Below are 17,781 nucleotides of genomic sequence, written 5' to 3'. Positions count from 1 at the left end.
TAACTATCAGAATAATTTATAGCTCCTTTATCTTCTAAAGTGCTAATAAGGATAAAATCATGCTGTTGAAATGAAGTTAGTCTAATGTGTCTGCATTGCACCTCAGGTAGTTGTAAAGTCAGGAAGTTTCTGTGATAAACTGCTGCAGCTCCATGGAGTGCAAGATGTAATTTTCTACATAGCATGTTGTGTTCAGAAGCCACACTTCAATGCAAAGCATTTGTTCACAAACTTTGTATTATTTGTGGAGATTCTGATTGCATAAGCCCACTTGAAATTCTTTAAGTTTCTTTAAAACCAAATAAAATGTTTCCTATTACAAATATTGGCAAAATTAATCACCTCTTCTCATTCATTTCAATATTCTTTTGGTGTGAATAGCAGCAGATTTTGCTCTTAAGCCAATGTCATTCCATTAACTTGCACACCATGATGCAGCTCAGCGTTAAACTTCCAGCTCCATGTCCCACTTGCTGGTTAGAGCAGGAGGAGGGCATTCCTCACCTTGCCAGCCCCAGCACAAGGGAGGACGAGGTGAATGTTTTGGAGAATTTTTGCACTGTTCACACCACTGCATTCTCTCTTTCTTTTTTCAGCAGTGTTAGTCTGTCCTTTATCAAGCAATCCCTTCCCCACAGATTCTTTAGTTTTGCTGATGGTGTATTTTTCACAAGAAGAAAACCGGACTTTACATTAGGAAGCCTAACTCTCTGTCAAAAAGTAGCTTTGTAAAATATGACAGCACAGTTTATACTGCAAATTAAGTCACATTGAGTTGAAATGTTCGAAGTGCAAGGGAAGGTGATTTATTGATTGATTTATTTGTTCAGTTTGCTTCACTCTCAAAAGTAAACTTTTTGCCAGAAAGGGATGGGCTGAATTCTCACTGGTAATAGACATGGTTTGATCATAAGTTAGTGATCTGCCTTACCTCAGTGTCTGCCTCCCACTTATGCTTAATTAATTTTCAAGTTTGTTAATAGAAAAAGTGCGGGCACCTTATTTTAAGTCTTAAGTAGAATTTACTCTTGAAACAGGAATATTTACTGCTCATTAAAACAGCATAATAAATGCAACACAGGCACAAGAAAAATGCACATTTTTTGTTTGCATGCTGACTGGTGTAATCAGACAGATACCAAAGGAATAATGGCTGAAGACACATGATAGCCCTGCAGCCAGGGACAGCCCAGCATTTAGGAGATGAACCTTCACCTTCTTGCTTTGCAGCAAATTTATTTTCTTAGCCCAGTGTATCATTTAGATGTAAATTTATTATAATTGCAAAAATTTCTCTATTATTTTGAGAGCAATACTGTAATGGTTACTTACGCTGCAATAAACAATTTGGAATTTTCACTGCATCAACAGATGGGCAGCATAGGGGTGAGAACAGCAGAGTACTGGGCTTGATTGCAAAGAGCCCACCTGCCCCTCCTCCTACCCCCTGTGCTCCTGTTGGTGCCCTCTGCACAGCAGAGCTTGCTGAGGATATCTGCTGAAACGGACTGCTCTTTGGGATCAGGACAGTCCCATTTTTAGACTAAAGCATGTCACATTTGGAGTTGGGTTGTCCACAGAGAGTGAAGGTGTTGTATCTATACAGTGCTGTGCAGGGGGACCACGGGATTATGCAAAACTACATATTCTGAGTTTATATACATATACTTACGTGGATACATATAAATATACATCTCCCCACACATACACACACCTATGTTTCTCGTATATATTAAGTACATGTTTGCTATTTGCTACTGTGTCAATCATTTGCACTTTGCAGAGTAAATGAGGCAGCCCCCAGTGACTTCTAATTTAATCAGCAACTCTCCCTTTGCTGAAAGTGGGCTCAAGCACACTCCCATCCATAAGCTGGGGTCCTCAATGGCTGACAGTTCTGTAACAACAGAGTTACATTGGTGTGGGCTTGGAGCTATGCACAAAGGTACTCACGACCTCCGCTGCTTTGAGTTCAGCACAGCTGTATGGAATTAAAAAAAATTTATCCATATCAGCCAGAATTTATGCATTATATTTTGTGTTCTCTTTTGTCTGCTGGGGATTCATTTTTTTAATGTATTCTCATTCTCTTCTACTTTATTTCAAAAAGTAGCTAGCAAGTACCAGTCCAAAAAAAGACCAATTAATCTTCCTAAGAATCTTCAAATAATTCCTAGAAGTTTATGCAACAGCTGAATTTCACTAAATTAACATTAAACAGAACTTCTTTTAACAAACACAAACAAATTATTTACATGTGTCTTATTTTTAACAATTTAGAGCATTAAATTAGTGTTAGTTTTATGTTCAAAGATTTTTCCACATTCATTTCTGGTTCTTACTATTTTTCTGTTTTCACTTGTAGCAAGCAGAGCATTCAGAAACAATACAACAAAGCAAAAGGGCTGCTCTGTGCTCTGAACAACCATTAATGATCTCTTCCCCAAATACAGACAAATCCAAGGGCTTAGGCACAAATAGAGACAAATCACAAAACTTTTCCCACTCTGACAGATAATTAATTGAAAATAAATATTTAGTGCATTTATTAGGACTATATATACATACATGTACACATATATATATTTGCCTTATTATGAACTCACAGGTTTTAGTAAAAGAAGCATCTCAGGAAAAGTAGTTTCTAAGCTGCAACAGCACAATGAAAATCAGGCGATACTGGAAAAACTGCATTCCTCCAAAGTTTATAGTTGGAGAGGCAAATAATTTTTATTGTCATCAAAAAGCAGCACTAAATTTTTTGTCTATATCTGTGAAGAAGAGAACATATATTTGAATCTTGTTTACGCAGATACAGTGGGTATAAATAATACTTAAGTTTATTTTCGAGTTCTGCAAAATGGCTTGATACTTGAGAATACAAGTTAGCACATTTCATTTCATTGGCATAGACAAAATTAAAGCAGAGGCTTTCTACATGACCGTGATGTCCAAACAGTATGAGACAAGGTCTGTTCATCTTCAGTCTCACATTGGGCTGCTTACATGGCGCAAAGTGAAGGCAGACCCTTGCCAGGGATCTTCTTTCCAGCATTCCCTCCTTCTGGCAGTGGTATGAGGCCATTTTCTACGCCAAGACCCTCACTTGGCTCTGCTTCTGGGCCAGCATTTCTTTTTCCTTTTTTATCTCTGCATCAAGAAAGGAAGCAAATACGGGTTTCCCAGTGAGGAGATGGGCTGAAGAAGAGACATCAGTCAAAGCCGCTGTGGTAACTATATATTCTCCCAGTTTGGGGTCCATCAGGGAACAATGATTTAAGCTGAAGTGTACCTGTATGCTCCCAATGAGTTTTGTCCTACCTTGAGGGCAAGGAGAGTAGACCTATCCTTTTCCAGACCTAGGAAAGGAGGAACAGAGCACAAGGACAGTGTTAGCTCAGCCTGTTTGATACTCAGGGCAGGCCTCTTCCACTTGCCTGCACCATGATGTAGCAACAGTTATTCTTACACAGTGGATTCTCATATATATATATACATATACAGTAAATTTTCATGTACACAGAGAAGTACTAGGAAAAAAAAAAAAGCAAGGACTGATGGTAGATTTTCTTTGTGGGAGCAATTTCTTTTTCTGGTCTGCAAGTATTTGACAGATAAGAAATATATTCATACATCCACTATTCCTCATTACCTTTTTCTGCATTTCCCTGCTTCTAATAAGTATAAATAATTTAATTTTTTTCAGAGTGTGAACCCATATCTGCAAGGACAGCGATTGGACAACGTTGTAGCAAAGAAGTCTGTTCCACATTTTTCAGATGAAGACAAGGATCCTGAATAAGTACAATAAAAATGAATGATGAAAACTCATGCCATCCTCCACTAGATCGTAATATTGCTTATATATATAATAATCTATTAAAATCCTTGTGAATGGCAGCATGTTTATTATTTATATAATTGCAGATGAAAAACAGCTGTATTTATAACAGTATGTTCTCCTAGATAACAAAAATACGGTTCTGTTTTTTGTTAAGCTATGGTAAAAGGACATTTCTGTTATTTTTATTTTAGTCATGGAGAAAACTTTTAAAATGTTCGTCATTTTAATAGCTAATGTGAGGTAAATGGTCTTAATGAGAAACTTGTAAATAGGAAGATGTTAAAAAAAAAAAAAAGCCCTGTCTGACTTTAGCATTTAATCTTAAATGTTACTATGTTTGACACATGAAAATTATAGTTTTATGTTTTGTTCACAAATATTGTTACTTAGCAAAGACAAAGTATTTATCTTAACCAGAGAATTTTGGCTTTCGGTCTATTTTAATAAACATTTAAGCAATCTACAAGGTTTGCAAAGTGACGTTTTCCAAAATATTTCATAGGCTCATCCGTCTCAGTTATTTCTGTGCAAGTTTAAGAATTAAAGAGCTGCTTTTTGCATCCATCCACTCGAATACTTTTGTTAGTTTTAATCATTCCTTGTCCCCGAACCTCTTGCACATATTCCTTCTTTATCAAGGAGAATTAATCTCCCCCTCTACTCTTTTGCCTTAGCAGCAGCATTTGTGCTTTATGAAGTGCTTAAATTAATGACCCCAGGATGCGGTAAGTGAAGACAGAGGCCGTTATCTGTGTTAAGAAGGATGTGTCAGCATCCTTCGAATGCAGACCCAGGATGTGAAGGTCATTGCAGCTGATGGTCTGAAAAACTGTGGGAGTCCATGACACTGGTAGCTACAGCTGCTTTGGAAGTCACTATGGGAAACTGATACTGCTCTTCTGCTAGGAGAAGCAGAAGAACTTTATATGGCAGCAAACTGAGGTCTGGCTTTCTTGAACATAAGAATATAAAATCAAATACGATTTTTTCTTATTTTCAGGATGCATCTGAAAACATACAGGCCAAACAAGCTATATACATGTGGCACTGGAACAGCATTAGCTTACAGCTTTGAACTTCAAATCAATGGAAAAAAAAAAAATTGTATAGCTTCTTTTCCTGTCCTACAAAGAGGCATAGTAAAATAACAGTGATCTTTTAGATAAAACAGATAAGACTAACAGAAACCAAAGGTCCTAGCTACGTATGATTTAACAACGTCACAAATATGACTGCACAGCACTTGCTTTTTCTGTCCTACCAGTAAGTAACTCATAATAACTGATGCATGCAGGGAGTCATTCAAGTTATTTACGGGTGGATTGCAAAACTCAGCACCATTCGAGGCTGAACTATAATATCTTTCATCTTATTTTCACTTAAAAAAAAGGAAGGGAAAGCTAAGAGTGGGCTTTATAACTGCACATGGCATGAAACTGAGCAGTTTCTAGGAAATGCTGAGCTCCTTCAGCTTTCAGTGCCTCAAAGCAGGGCAAGAGCAGGCCAGTTGCTTGTGGGGTAGGACATATCTTCTATGCTTATTTCTATCCACACTCCCATTCAATGTTCACTCAGGTATTGGGAGCTACGGAAAAGCAAAGATTGCCTCCAGAACAGAAAGGACTATACAATGGCATGAACCTGAGATCTGATCACCAGAGATCATGGTACCACAGTGGCCCCAAGAAGCGCAGATTGTCATCCACATCTTCTGACCCCAGCCAGCCCTGCTACAAAGGATTTTGGTTGGTCAGTGGCTCCACTGCTCTAATTCCAGCATTTCCTCATCTGCACAACTCTTACCTACTTTTAAAGACACTTAAGTTACACCATGTCCTTGTTATCTACAGTAAAAGCCATTTTAATTACAAAAAAGAAAAAAAACATGATTTTTTTTTTTTTTTTTTTTAAAAGCTTTTAGTATGGACCAGTGCAAAACAAAAGGATAACTATATGGTAAATATATGGAGAGGAAAAAAAAAAAAAAAAAAAAAAAAGGGGGCAAAGAGGTAATTTATTCTTAATAGTATCAGAAGTGCTCCAATTGACTTCTGTAAGTCAGCTCACAGCACTTGCTGGCACTGCACATCACCAGAGCTGAGGAGCTGCCCTTCCACCTATGTGCACACAGAAGGAAAAGGAAAGTTACACACTTACAAATATTTTTGAGATATTTTTGTCTTAAAAACAAGCAAAACAAAAACAAAACATCAGCAACAAAACAGAAAAAAAAAACACCCATCTTTATGTTGCACAATACAATGATGTGTTTTACAGGAACCATCCACAAGAAGAAATCAAATGCGGAGCCATACCAGCCACAGTCTGAGTCCATCAGTCAGCTTTAGTATTCATTCACAAAGGCTCAGTAGCACTTCTGTGAAATACTGATAAAGTACAGCTATTGCACCATAATGGAATACATCAACCTCATTTTGGTTCCATATTGGAGCTACCTTCCTTAACTGGGATAAGTAGTTCTGTATTCATTAAAAAAAAAAAAAAAAAAAAGTAAAAAACCAAAATGTTCTGTCGAATGCTTTCAACAGCAGTCCCAATATTTTTATGTAGTTTTACACAAAGAATCACAGTGCTTGTCTTTTGGGATCAGGGAACAAAGATGGCAATTATCTCCTCTATAAGAGCTTATGACACCAAAAATCATTCAAAGAGGCAAAAAAAGTTGGTCATCTCTCACAGATGTAATCATCCCTGTGTACACTCATTGTGTACATGAATTAAGTGGCTTGAACATACCTATAGTCATTTAGAATTTTCATTATTTAGGAAACAAAAAAATTAAGATTTTTTTTAATAAAACAAGTGTTTTAACTACCTATCACACATTGCAGACAATTTGCTGAAGGAATCTATGCAAAATAACAGGATTCTGTTGGCATGTCTGCATTCAGCTAACAAAACCATGCTGTCTGTCTGCATCATACACAGGATCATTAAGTAAAGTCAATCTGAATCTTATCCTATTGAAATACGGTAAACAAATTTAATCTGCAAAACTGATGAAGACACTGGCAGAAAGATAAACACCACCAAGCCAATTAAGCTTATGGATTTGCTGTGGATAAAGCAACATTCAAGCATCTTATTATTCCAAATGTCAGAAGCATGGGAAGAAGAATTTAAAAGAAAAAAAAAAAAAGAGGAGAGTTGAGCTGAGGCTCTCAAACCAGATCTGTAGCTGGTAGCAGCATGAAAGAGTTGAGAAGGCTTTGTTTTCATTCTCATTCTGTACAAAACCCAAAACCAAATGTTTCAAGCATATAAATTTGTTCAAAAAAGCCTGCAGCAACACCAACACAAAACAAAGTTGTATGCTTCTAGCCTTTTGGCTTGTAAGCTTGTTAAACCAAGTCTTACCTCTTCTGTAATGCTTTCCTATGAATTAATTTTCAAGCAGATATTTCTTTCTTACACGCCAGTCTGGAATGTAAGAATTGTGAAGATACAGAGTTCAAAGATGGTGACTTCTCAGCCAACTTCACAGACTTAGATTTGTGGAAGGAGAAAAGGAAAGTGGGCAGATGCTACAACCATCTTCTACACAGAAATGTAAACTGTATAAAGGCAGTTTCACATGACTCACAGATAGACGAATGGGCTTGCTGCTTTATTAGCAGCAGTTTTATTTGGATTCACGCAAGCACCTTCAGTAATCTTAAAAGATGTTCAGGAATCATTTCAAACAGTGAGACTTCTTTTTAAATAATTAACACGTCCCTTAAAAGGTCTTGCCTGCTCACAGTGCCTAGAGCCAAAGGCATACTACAACCATGAGCGAAAATGGCAAGTTCTCTTAAAGTGCTCAGTTGCTGGCAGTGATGCACTTACTTAGATGCAAATGAACTAAAAACTAAACAGAAATTATAAGAAAAGGGTGTAATTGCCATCATGAAGGGCCCAATGAACAACAAATGGTGTTAAAGCATTTTATCCTAAACCAAGCTGCCTGAATATGAGATAATGAAAGAGTTAAAGGACCGGTTCTCAAGTACATACATGGTTGAGGTCTAGCACACTCAAGCCTTCTGCTGTTTGGTGAAGAATGGGGTTGAATTCCAGTTCATGATCCTAATTCACCACAAGAAGTATGTAGTATCTACTCACGTTTTTGTTTTGTTTTTTTAAAATGATGCTAACTGCTTTGCTGTGATTCTATGAATCCTGTGAATAGCTGCTGGCCATGTGTGTAACACATGGGAGCACAATAAATCTTAAACGATGCGAATATCATGACAGCAACATTACCAATTGGGACTGAGACAGCTTTAAAAAAAAGTGTCACTAACATCTATGTTTATGAGAGAAGTTTGGAATTGAGAATAGCTTCAAAAGTTAAAGACCTACTAGACCTGAACCATCTTTTCTCTTTCCCCTAATTCTTGTCATCAAAAGACATGAATACAGCTCTCCTTATGACACACAGGTGTATTTTACGTGTAATTGTGTTTCTTCAACCTACTTTGCTCTCCAAGAACAACAGTAGTGAAAGTCGGTGGCGATGTTTCATTGTAAATGGAGCAAGGCAGAGGAGAATGCACAAATTCTCCTTCTTTCCTTAACTGGCATCATCCATTTACAGACCATTTCAAATGCATAAACACTGACTGCTTTCATTCCAGATCTTTGTCCCAACCTAATAACCACGTGACAATGTAAGTTTTGAGAGCCAAAGTTCTCCCTTACAGATAGGTTAGGGGGCTTCTTTTAGATCTGAGCATCTTAATATTTAAGAGTTGCTCACAGGAAGGGCATACAGTTTCAATGCTGAAATAAAGTCAGTCTTAACTTACTTTAATTAAATCTTCATTCTGAGAAGCAAAAAAACAACAAACACAACACCACCACCAAACAACCAAACCAACCTAACATACGCAGTTCTTCAGTGCACTGCCTACATCCTAGTGTCTAAAAACCATCTAAAAGTGCCTGAAGTTCAGGTGGGATAAACCTCATAGGTAAGCGTGGTCCAGAGTCACACTGTTGTAGGCAGAACATCTTTGCATACTTAGGAATAAAAGAAATTGCCACACTGTGGCATTTTGTATTTCCAAATGAACAAAACATACCCATAAAAGAAAAAAAGACAGGTCATCCAGAGAAAGACTAATAATTCATTATTGGTTAATTTTGATTTTGTAATTAATTTATTTTAAGAACACTGCAACCACAAAGCTGATTGCAAAATGTTCAGGGGCTCCAATGGACAGCATGATGGCTGTGAGACTTATGGTCCTCAGAGCTGTGTTACTGCAATTGAACTAACAAGATCATCCTTACTGCTGCATAAAATACTTATCAAATAAGAAGAGACATAACTGATTTCAGCAAGTTCTTAAAAAGTCATAATTCTGACAGACAAACATTGCTGTCAGTTTACACACAGTCCACAGCTATTGTTTAAATTCCCAAACAACTCTCTGACCCAGCTGCCCCAGGGCTACTTGTGTATGGGCTCCACTGTGCATGGAGTTAAAAACAGAAAAGTTAGCCCAGCCTCTGATTCCTTCTAGCTTCTCCACGCTATTCTCCATTTTTGCTGCAGCCTTTTTGAAGACTTGTCTTCAGGGGTTCTCACTAGAACAAGTTATCCAACATGCAAGCTATGTGAACACATTTCTTTCAATTTAAAATATGCAAATTATTTCCCGCTCTGATAGTTGAGGTGATTTTCTAGTTTGTGTCTAACAGCACTGACTGTGTATGTATTGACATGCTGTGCTTTTATGTTCCCAGCACCAACCCGTAAGCCATCAAAATGACAAGATTTACCCACAAACATGAAGATAACACCTTCATAGATAGTCCCTAAAACACTGATTGCTCAACAAAAACCCACTGCGTCTACATTGTTGTACATCTGCAACAGATGGTAGAACAGAAGTGAAGATGTTGAGGGCCAGATCCACTTAAACCTTAAGTATCCACACTGCAGCTGGTGTGGAACACAAATACCAGAGAACATGATCTTCAGATCCTGCCTCCCTTTCCCATTCCTTAGGCAGCATAAGTCTATGTATACCTATGCTTTCTTGTCAATAAAGTACCTCAGGCATCTAAAAGCTGTCAAGAACTCTGTGTGGCAGCTCTCACCTCAGTCTAAGGTGAACGTGTAGCATTTGGACTGTGGGGCAGCACTCCAGAAGTTAGGTCTTCGGGTTTCTGTAAGAATGCTATGTTCAGCAAGACTAGAGAATTACTAAGAGTCTACTTACCCGACTGCATTCTTCATGCTAGTAACTTAAAATTGTTAGCACATTCTGCATTTAGGACTCTACTTCCTTTAGGGAGAAATACTAAAGCGTTTTTCAAAGCTCTCAAAAAAGCTGATGATGGTATATGCAAATAAAGTGTGATCTAGATGCCAAATAAAGCAAACAACTTGATTTGACATATCAAAACATAAGTATTTGGTTTTCCAAAATACTTCTCTGAACCAGAAACAAAGAAGTTACATTTGGCTACAATGACTTTATCTAGGAAGCAAGTTTCGTTACACTTGATCCCAGCAGTCACTTCCTCTCAGAGCTCAACAAGTTGTCCTATCTCTTTCCATTGTATTATAAAAGTGCTTTATGACTCCCGAAAAATCCAGGTGATGGCACAGACTTATCTCAATAAACTACAGCAAGGAGAAAGAGATACCTCTCTGGTACATTTTTTATATCTCAACAGCTGTCTCAATGAAAAAAATCTCAGCCTACAGAAAAAACGTTGACAAAACAAGTCATAAGATCTAAATCTAAGACTTCATTCTATTAAAAAGCAAGATTTCTTCTTTGCCTCACACCAGAGTAAGACGTCACATTCATTTCTTGTTTGCTTGGGTTAGCAACAGGGACGTGTATTTTTAGAAGTGCATCTGATAGCTCTTGATGACGCCGGTCGCAAGGATTCCTTCCTCTAAATGCTTTCATATATTTTTCAAAAGGAAAAATATGTATTTTTTTTTTTTACTGTGAATTTATATGCTCATTTTGAAACCATGACAAGAAATAATAATACCTCCTTCACAAAGAGTCTCATTCCATCTGGTTCAAGACCAAAAAGCCCTGCCACAGTGTGATCTGAAGTGTAATTGATTTGGTCACTTGCAATTTAACTTCTTCGCTTACGTCTTTAGTGCATTAAGATTTCCTGTTTACATTTCCAGACTTTTTAAAAGTGCATCCAAATGCTCCAAGTGTTTGGTGTCTGATTAATTGCGAACACCTAGAAGAAAGCTCCTGAACTATTCAGAGCCTCTCCTAACACCAAGTGATTTTACTCATTTCCAGGCACACTGCTAAATGTAAAAAGAAATACAACTTAAACTGCAAATGAAAGCAGCTGATGAATTTATAGGTAGTGCAGTTAGTTACAGAACATAGGATGACAGCTCTTCCATGACTTTGAACAGCTCCAGAAAAAGGGGAAGAATGAGGTCTGGTGTAGCTATATTTGGGGAATAAAGTAAAAGAACTTGAAAAATGCTAATTAGAATTCAAGATACTGTAAGAAAGGGAAAGATCAATGAATAAATATCCAACTGCCCTTAGCCAAACAGGCTGAACAGGATACTTCTGACAAGGAAACAGAAGAAGCAAAACAGAGCCATTGGAAATATCAGGACAAGAGATTTGGCCCTACATTTGCCTGTGTAGTTTCCCAGAACTGATTTCTTTGGCAATTTTTGAAAGAGTAAATTTTTGGTAACCATACAGACAAAAAATATAGACTTTTTGTGCATTTTGTTATTACTGCATTGTACTGTTATTTCTTCAGCTTGCAAAGTTTAAAGTTCTAATATACACACTTACAGAAAAAGGCATAATACATCACTTCGGGTCCTTTCAGAAGGCTCGCCTGACTCAAACCCCTGGGATTTTCACATGCTCTTCACTTCATACTGTCTGAATAGATCACTGAAAACAAAGGCAGGCATCTGGCAGGCCCCTAGAGGACTGGGGTCTCAATCTGTTAAAAAAAAAATAAAAATAAAAATTTAAAAAAAAAAAAATGAAAGTGTGTACACAAGTCCACCTTACTCAGCAAAGCACTTAAATGTGTGTTTGCATATATACGTATAGTTGAAATGCTGTCCAAATCAACACAGCTTGCTGGGTTGCTGCCTTATCTTCAGCAGTTCTTTTAGATAACCACAAGCAGTTAAAACACTTCTTTGTCTGCCTGTAGATTTTTTTTGTCCACAGCAATGAAAACTTGGCTTATTCTCTGGAAATAGCTTTTTTTTTTTTTTTTTTTTTTTTTTTTTTTTTTACTGTGGAGAACTGCAGAAATTAGAAGGCCTTCTTCCCCATTTAAAGCTTTTAGAAATTTAGAAATGGATGCATTCAGGCACGGAAACACAAAAGGTAAAAAAAAATTACAAATTGTCTTTCCATATTGATGTGAACCCCTGGCTTCTCTTACTATAATTAACTGCTTATTTCATTGTGAGCTTGGTACTGAACCAGCCTTAATGATTTACACCAAAACAATTCTGGCTCCTTGAAAAACTCTTCTCCCTATCACAGGGGAAATGGAGGCATGAGAAAATTGCTGTGAGTGAAGGGAGTGGGAGGGTGCTTATGCCTGTTATGTGTCGTTGTCTTGACACAGAGACCATCCAAACACAATATGGCAGTGAGGACAGGCTCTGTTTCCTACTACCTCTTCCCTAGGAACATGTTACCATTCACTCAGAGAAGAGTATGAACACAATGGTTTCACAGAGCTCTGTCCTTCCCGTAACACAGCAGTTGTGTTTGTCTCACTGCATTTCAAATATAAAGGGCAGAAGTTGCACACGGGCTGAATAAGTTGTTGTCGCAGCCCAAAGGGAGCTGACATTCCTTCATTCCTGCAAAGCCACTTCTTTATCCGGCATTCTGTTTTTACCTAGGTATTGCCAGGAAAAACAAAAACAGATAAGATGTGAATTTTAAGAAGCAGGCAATGGGAAAGCAGACAGTCCAAATTAAAAGCCTTATGAACCCGCATACATCACGAAACATTTCTCCTGCATTTGCTACTCCTTTTTCTTTCACAACAGGCAGCAAGTGGCAGAGCCAGGAGAAGCCAAGGTTTCAGCTTCCACTTTCACTTCACCTAAGTGCATGGCCAGCATTACACTCTGAGGTGCTGCACAGAGGTCCCAAACTATTATACAGAGCTCTCATTCTGATCTCTGCAGAATGGTTGCACCCCAGGTACAGGTGCAAAGCACTGCTCAGCACCACAGCAGGGTGCCACTGCCCTGCCAGAACTGCCCGTGGCACATCTATACATGTTCTGAAAGCACATGCAACCTGAGATACTGTCACCAACATGTGGGATGCAGCACCGCGTGGGAAGGAATCAGTTCATTTTGCAGAATAACTGGAAACTCTATTTCATAGCTGTCATGTCATGGAGTGAAATATGTAAGCAAACAAAACCCCAGGCTCTTTCGATGCCTCCTTCCTAATACCCAGCTTTAACAGCTTTAAACTATAAGGGCTTCTGAGCTCCAGAGTGCTGAGTGGAGTCACCTACTGGCATGCTGCTCCAAAACCATCCAGAAAGCAGAGCCCATCAGCAGACACCTCCCCCAGATCTTGCAGGCAGTCCTGCCATGAAGGATGTGTAAAGCAAATGCAGAAGGGAAGAAGAATCTTTCAGAGTTATTTTATGGCTTTCATTTTCTTGGCAGATTTTTCTCTAGCCATCAAATACCAAGGATATATTTAAAAAAAAAAAAAATTAAAAACTGTGGAAACAGAAATAAAAGGTAAGTCTGACCAATTACATTTCTTCATTTGGTATGAAAGTTTATACTTGTCCAACAGTCAAACTTCATCTTAATAAAATAAGCTTTTCTAAATCACTTTTGAAAAATAGTCACATATGGGATGCATTACATACATAGGTGTTCTGAGGCCAGAAAACATATTTTTATTCTATGTCTGCAGCACATAGTGCTGTGGAATTCTGGTGAGTGACCACGGCTCCTAGTGCAGAGAACATTACAAGCACACAACCTGACTGTACACATATTATATTTGAAACAAGAAAGCTTTTCAGGCATACCAGGACACCATTCTTTTCAGAGCTGAAGAAGATTTTAAAGTGCTTAAAGTGAGCGATTTTATCTCACAGCAATTTATACTTTGGATTTCCTATGTCCTATTTCTGAGCACTTGCAAACAAAATGCAGGTATATGTCTAGATGGAGTGATATTTTGAAAAAAAAAAACAAAAAAAACAATAGCAAAGTCAAAATAATTCATTAAAAAAAAATATAACTGATGAACACCAAACATTTCCCCTTGCTTTATTTTTTTGTCATTCTGTTGATGAAAATCTATACACTAAAATAATGATGTTCTGTGTCTAAATGTGAAGCATAGTCCAGAGACTGATTATCCAGTAGGCTCTATGAAAAATTTATCATAATTCACACTGACCTCATCTTTTCATATATTATTTTATACTGTTTGACACAAAGTAAAATTTTGAGATAAAGTTCTCTAAGCGATACCTCTATGAAGGTTTTTTTTATTATTATTATTATTTTATTTTTTAAAACATAGTAATCCCTCCCAGAACAAACAGTAAAATTTCTGAAAGAGAACCACTGGACTGGTACATTAATAAAGTGCTCTGAAAGCACAGGAAATCTTCCCTTATTTTATATCATTTATTACTCTTTGCCTACTTAAATAAAATGTTTGAAATAAAAAGCGAAAACCCTTTTCCATGCTGACTGGAACTGATGGTAACAGAAAAATCAGAATCATTAAGGCTGGAAAAGACCACTAAGTTTATCTAGTCCAGCCATCAGCCCATCATCACCATGCCCACTAAACCACATCCCTCAGTGCCATATCTCCATGTTTCCTCACCATTGCGAATAAGAGAGACCATCACCTCCCTTTTCCTGCTGACTACATCAGTTTTGAGACAACCCAGGATGCCACTGGCCTTCCTGGCTACCTGGGCACCTTGTTGGCTCACGTTCAGCTGGCTGTCAAATAACACCCCCAGATTCTCTTGCTTACACATTGCCTTCCTTACATCACTCTGGGCAGAATACTCAATATGCACCTGCAGACAGCCTTGCTTTCACATGGATCACCCTTGAGGTGCTGCTCATCTCACCCCTCTTGGAAGTCAGTAACCAGGTGTGTTCACTACCCAAAGGATACAGTATGCATAAAACAAAGACACCTTTCATCTCTGTGAGCATGCCCTGCAAGCCAGGCTCCTCTACAGATCACACACCCTCCAGTGTAGCTGGGAACACACATGCCCAGCTTCCAAATGCCAGAGCTGATGGCAAGTTCAAAGGGGAAAGTTATGGTGGTATTGGAAGCTTAGATTAGATATTAGGAAGAAGTTTTTCACTCAGAGGTGGTAAGGCACTGGCACAGGTTGCCCAGAGAAGCTGTGAATGCTCCATCCCTGAAGACATTCAAGGCAAGGTTGGATGGGTTCCTGGGCAGCCTGAGCTGGCGGGTGGCAAACCAGCCAACAACAGGGATTGGGACTAAGTAAGCTTTATGGACCCTTCCAACCCAAGTCATTCTATGGTTCTATCATTCTATGAGACTGAGAATAAGGGAGTGAAACGTTTAGCAAAAGATTTGCACAAGCACCTCTCTAATTCTAAAGAGCAAAAAGCGTAGGTGGACATCACTACCTTCATATTAGCAGAACATGAAGGGATATGGATGCATACATTCCTATTTTCTGCTTCAAAAGTAGATTGGCTTGGAATTACTGTTCTTGAATGTTACTGCCAGAGAAGACATTTTGCATGCTGCTGCTATATAAAAAAATATAGAAAACATCAGTGAGTTTGTCATCAGTAGCTAAGTTTCATGCACACTTTTAGCTCTTCCTCTTAACTGAGTGCCAGACATATGGCCCTGCACATCACACTCCATTCCCTGCAGCAGAGTTGTCCAGAGCCCAGGTGAGATGCTCATTCTCCTGCCTTCCCTGACCTGGAGGGATGTGCCCAACTGTGTTGGGATTTGGGGTACACTAGGGCCAGCTCCTCCACTGACAGAACTCGTGAAATCTCCCTGAAGTTATTATAAGTGATTACGATGCACTCAAGAGGAGGATCTGGCCCCTGTCAGGCCCTGGCTCCTCTGCAAAGGCTTTTAATGAGACGCCAACTGCTCTGGCAGGGAGGAGGCACTGAGCAGAGCTCAGAGGCAGTGGTAGCAGACAGGAGCTCAGCCCAATAACATTCTTCTATGCAAGAATTAAGTACAGCACTTCTTTTAATCTTAAAACAATTGTTACTGTTCTACTAAAACAAAGAACAACTCACACGCTAAATACCAGCAAGAAATGGGAAAGGAAATGAAACAAACAAAACAAACCAACAAAAAAAAGCCATCAGTGAGCAGGAAGCTGGATCCAGACAGGCTGGCAGTACGTGCTGCCATAACACCATGGCATTGCTTCTCTTCAGCCCCAAACTCTGCCACAGAAAACTTACATATCCCCACAGGACTCCCCTGTACTAACCACTCAGCGCAGAACGGCTACAGCTGACAGCACTGCTGGGCCTCAGCACAATGCCAGGCACACCCACTACCTTGAAGAGAACCTTATCTCTGCTCAGGGTCTGACAGCAAAGCTCCATTCAGACTGGGAGCGCTGTTCTACAGAACCCTGCAGCAGAAGGGATACAAATTTCTAAGCTAGAGATGATCTGGATACCTCTTGCTAAAAACACAATGAACAAAAAAAAAAAAAAGCTTCTCCCTACCTCAACCACAAAGAAATAAACATAGGCATAAGTGATTCTTCCTTTCTGCCACCTCTACCTTCATTCACCTGATGGAAGCAGGTATGGCTACAGCCATTTGCCTTCATGGTCCACCAGCAGCAGCCCCAGTGTGGCTCTAGGGCCCAGCCTAGCCCTAAGGTTATTCAGAGACACAGAACATGGGGGATCAAGGCCCCCTGCCCCTCACAGCAGTACCACCACTATGCTTCACAAAGGAGAAGCACATAAAGGCTGCAAGCACACTGAGAGGTGGGAATCGTGACTCTCTCTCCGGATTCAGAAAGAAGGACCCCAGCTAATTAAAAACATCCATGAAGTCTAATAGCGCTTTTTTGGAGCAAAATAACAAAAAATCCTAAAAATTCCCTAGGCCTCTCTTTCCATCCATCTAGATGTCACTTACTGTGATTCTCTGCCAGTAGTCCTTTCCCTCTTCATTGTATTTGAACTGCAGTGCCCCTGCACACCAGCACATTTTCGCTCTCATGCTGCCATCAACCATGGCACGGCTGCATCCTCTACAGCACTTCTATACACTGTTGATCAAGGAACAGAGAAATTCTTTCTTACTAGGCTATCACCGAATACATGCATATACAAAATAAAGGGTAATAATTTGCCAGCACACTGAGAACTCACCTTTGTAGCTGGCACTAAATGCAGCCCTAATAAGGAGCCAGCTGGTGCTAAGAGCTCTGAACAATCAGCACCTGGCATACTGCCTGGGCTTGGCATCCTTAAAGCAGCAGATCCTTTTAGTTTAATTTCAATATGTCCTCCCCATCTGCAAAAGTGGGGATGATACAAATCCGTTTGCTAGAGCTGCACCTCTCTTCAGCCCTGAGGTGAGGCCACCGAGATGCCTCGTCGTTCAGGTTCACGTCAGAAAACAGGGACACAACAGCAGACGGCTGCAGCAAGACCTGCAGTAAGACGCCAGTGGGCAAGGGGAGCCATAGCCGGGCGGCAGTGGGCAGCAGGACCTCAAGCCGGGATGAGCTCCCGGCCCCGACAGGAGAGCAACTCCAGGATGACAACCTCGCGGGATGTCCGAGGTGCCCACTGCCCTCCGAGAGACCAGCGGGAGGGGAAAACGCCCACCCGAGGTGTCCTGCCTGTTGTAGGCAGTTGGAAAAAAAAAAAAGAAAAA

General features: G+C 39.4%; 1 protein-coding gene and 1 long non-coding RNA gene across 5 annotated transcripts in view; one reads left to right on the top strand and one right to left on the bottom strand.

Annotated features, from left to right (window-relative positions):
* LOC125694725 (neuroendocrine protein 7B2) overlaps positions 1-4,426 on the top strand; it is a 39,936-nt gene extending 35,510 nt beyond the window's left edge. The window contains exon 7 of one of the 3 annotated variants that reach the window (XM_048948326.1): positions 3,707-4,426. In XM_048948326.1, the coding sequence (XP_048804283.1) occupies positions 3,707-3,802 (96 nt within the window). In that variant the 3' untranslated portion in view covers positions 3,803-4,426. The remainder of the gene's footprint in view (positions 1-3,706) is intronic. The other 2 variants (XM_048948325.1, XM_048948324.1) reach the window with 2 other exon arrangements.
* On the bottom strand, positions 6-17,378 carry LOC125694727 (uncharacterized). Of its 2 annotated transcripts, XR_007377679.1 has the most exons (4): positions 17,271-17,378; positions 17,035-17,167; positions 11,662-11,818; positions 6-3,359 (listed from the first exon to the last, which is right to left on the bottom strand). It is a non-coding gene; the product is annotated as an uncharacterized LOC125694727 (long non-coding RNA). The 2 variants fall into 2 exon arrangements; XR_007377678.1 differs by lacking the exon at positions 17,271-17,378 and having other exon boundaries at positions 17,035-17,252.
* Between the last annotated feature and the right edge of the window lie 403 nt (positions 17,379-17,781).

The sequence above is a fragment of the Lagopus muta genome, chromosome 6 (genome assembly GCF_023343835.1).
Source record: "Lagopus muta isolate bLagMut1 chromosome 6, bLagMut1 primary, whole genome shotgun sequence".
NCBI lineage: Eukaryota > Metazoa > Chordata > Aves > Galliformes > Phasianidae > Lagopus > Lagopus muta.
The sequence above is the reverse complement of the archived record's forward strand: the minus strand, read 5'-3'. Positions and strand labels throughout refer to the sequence as shown.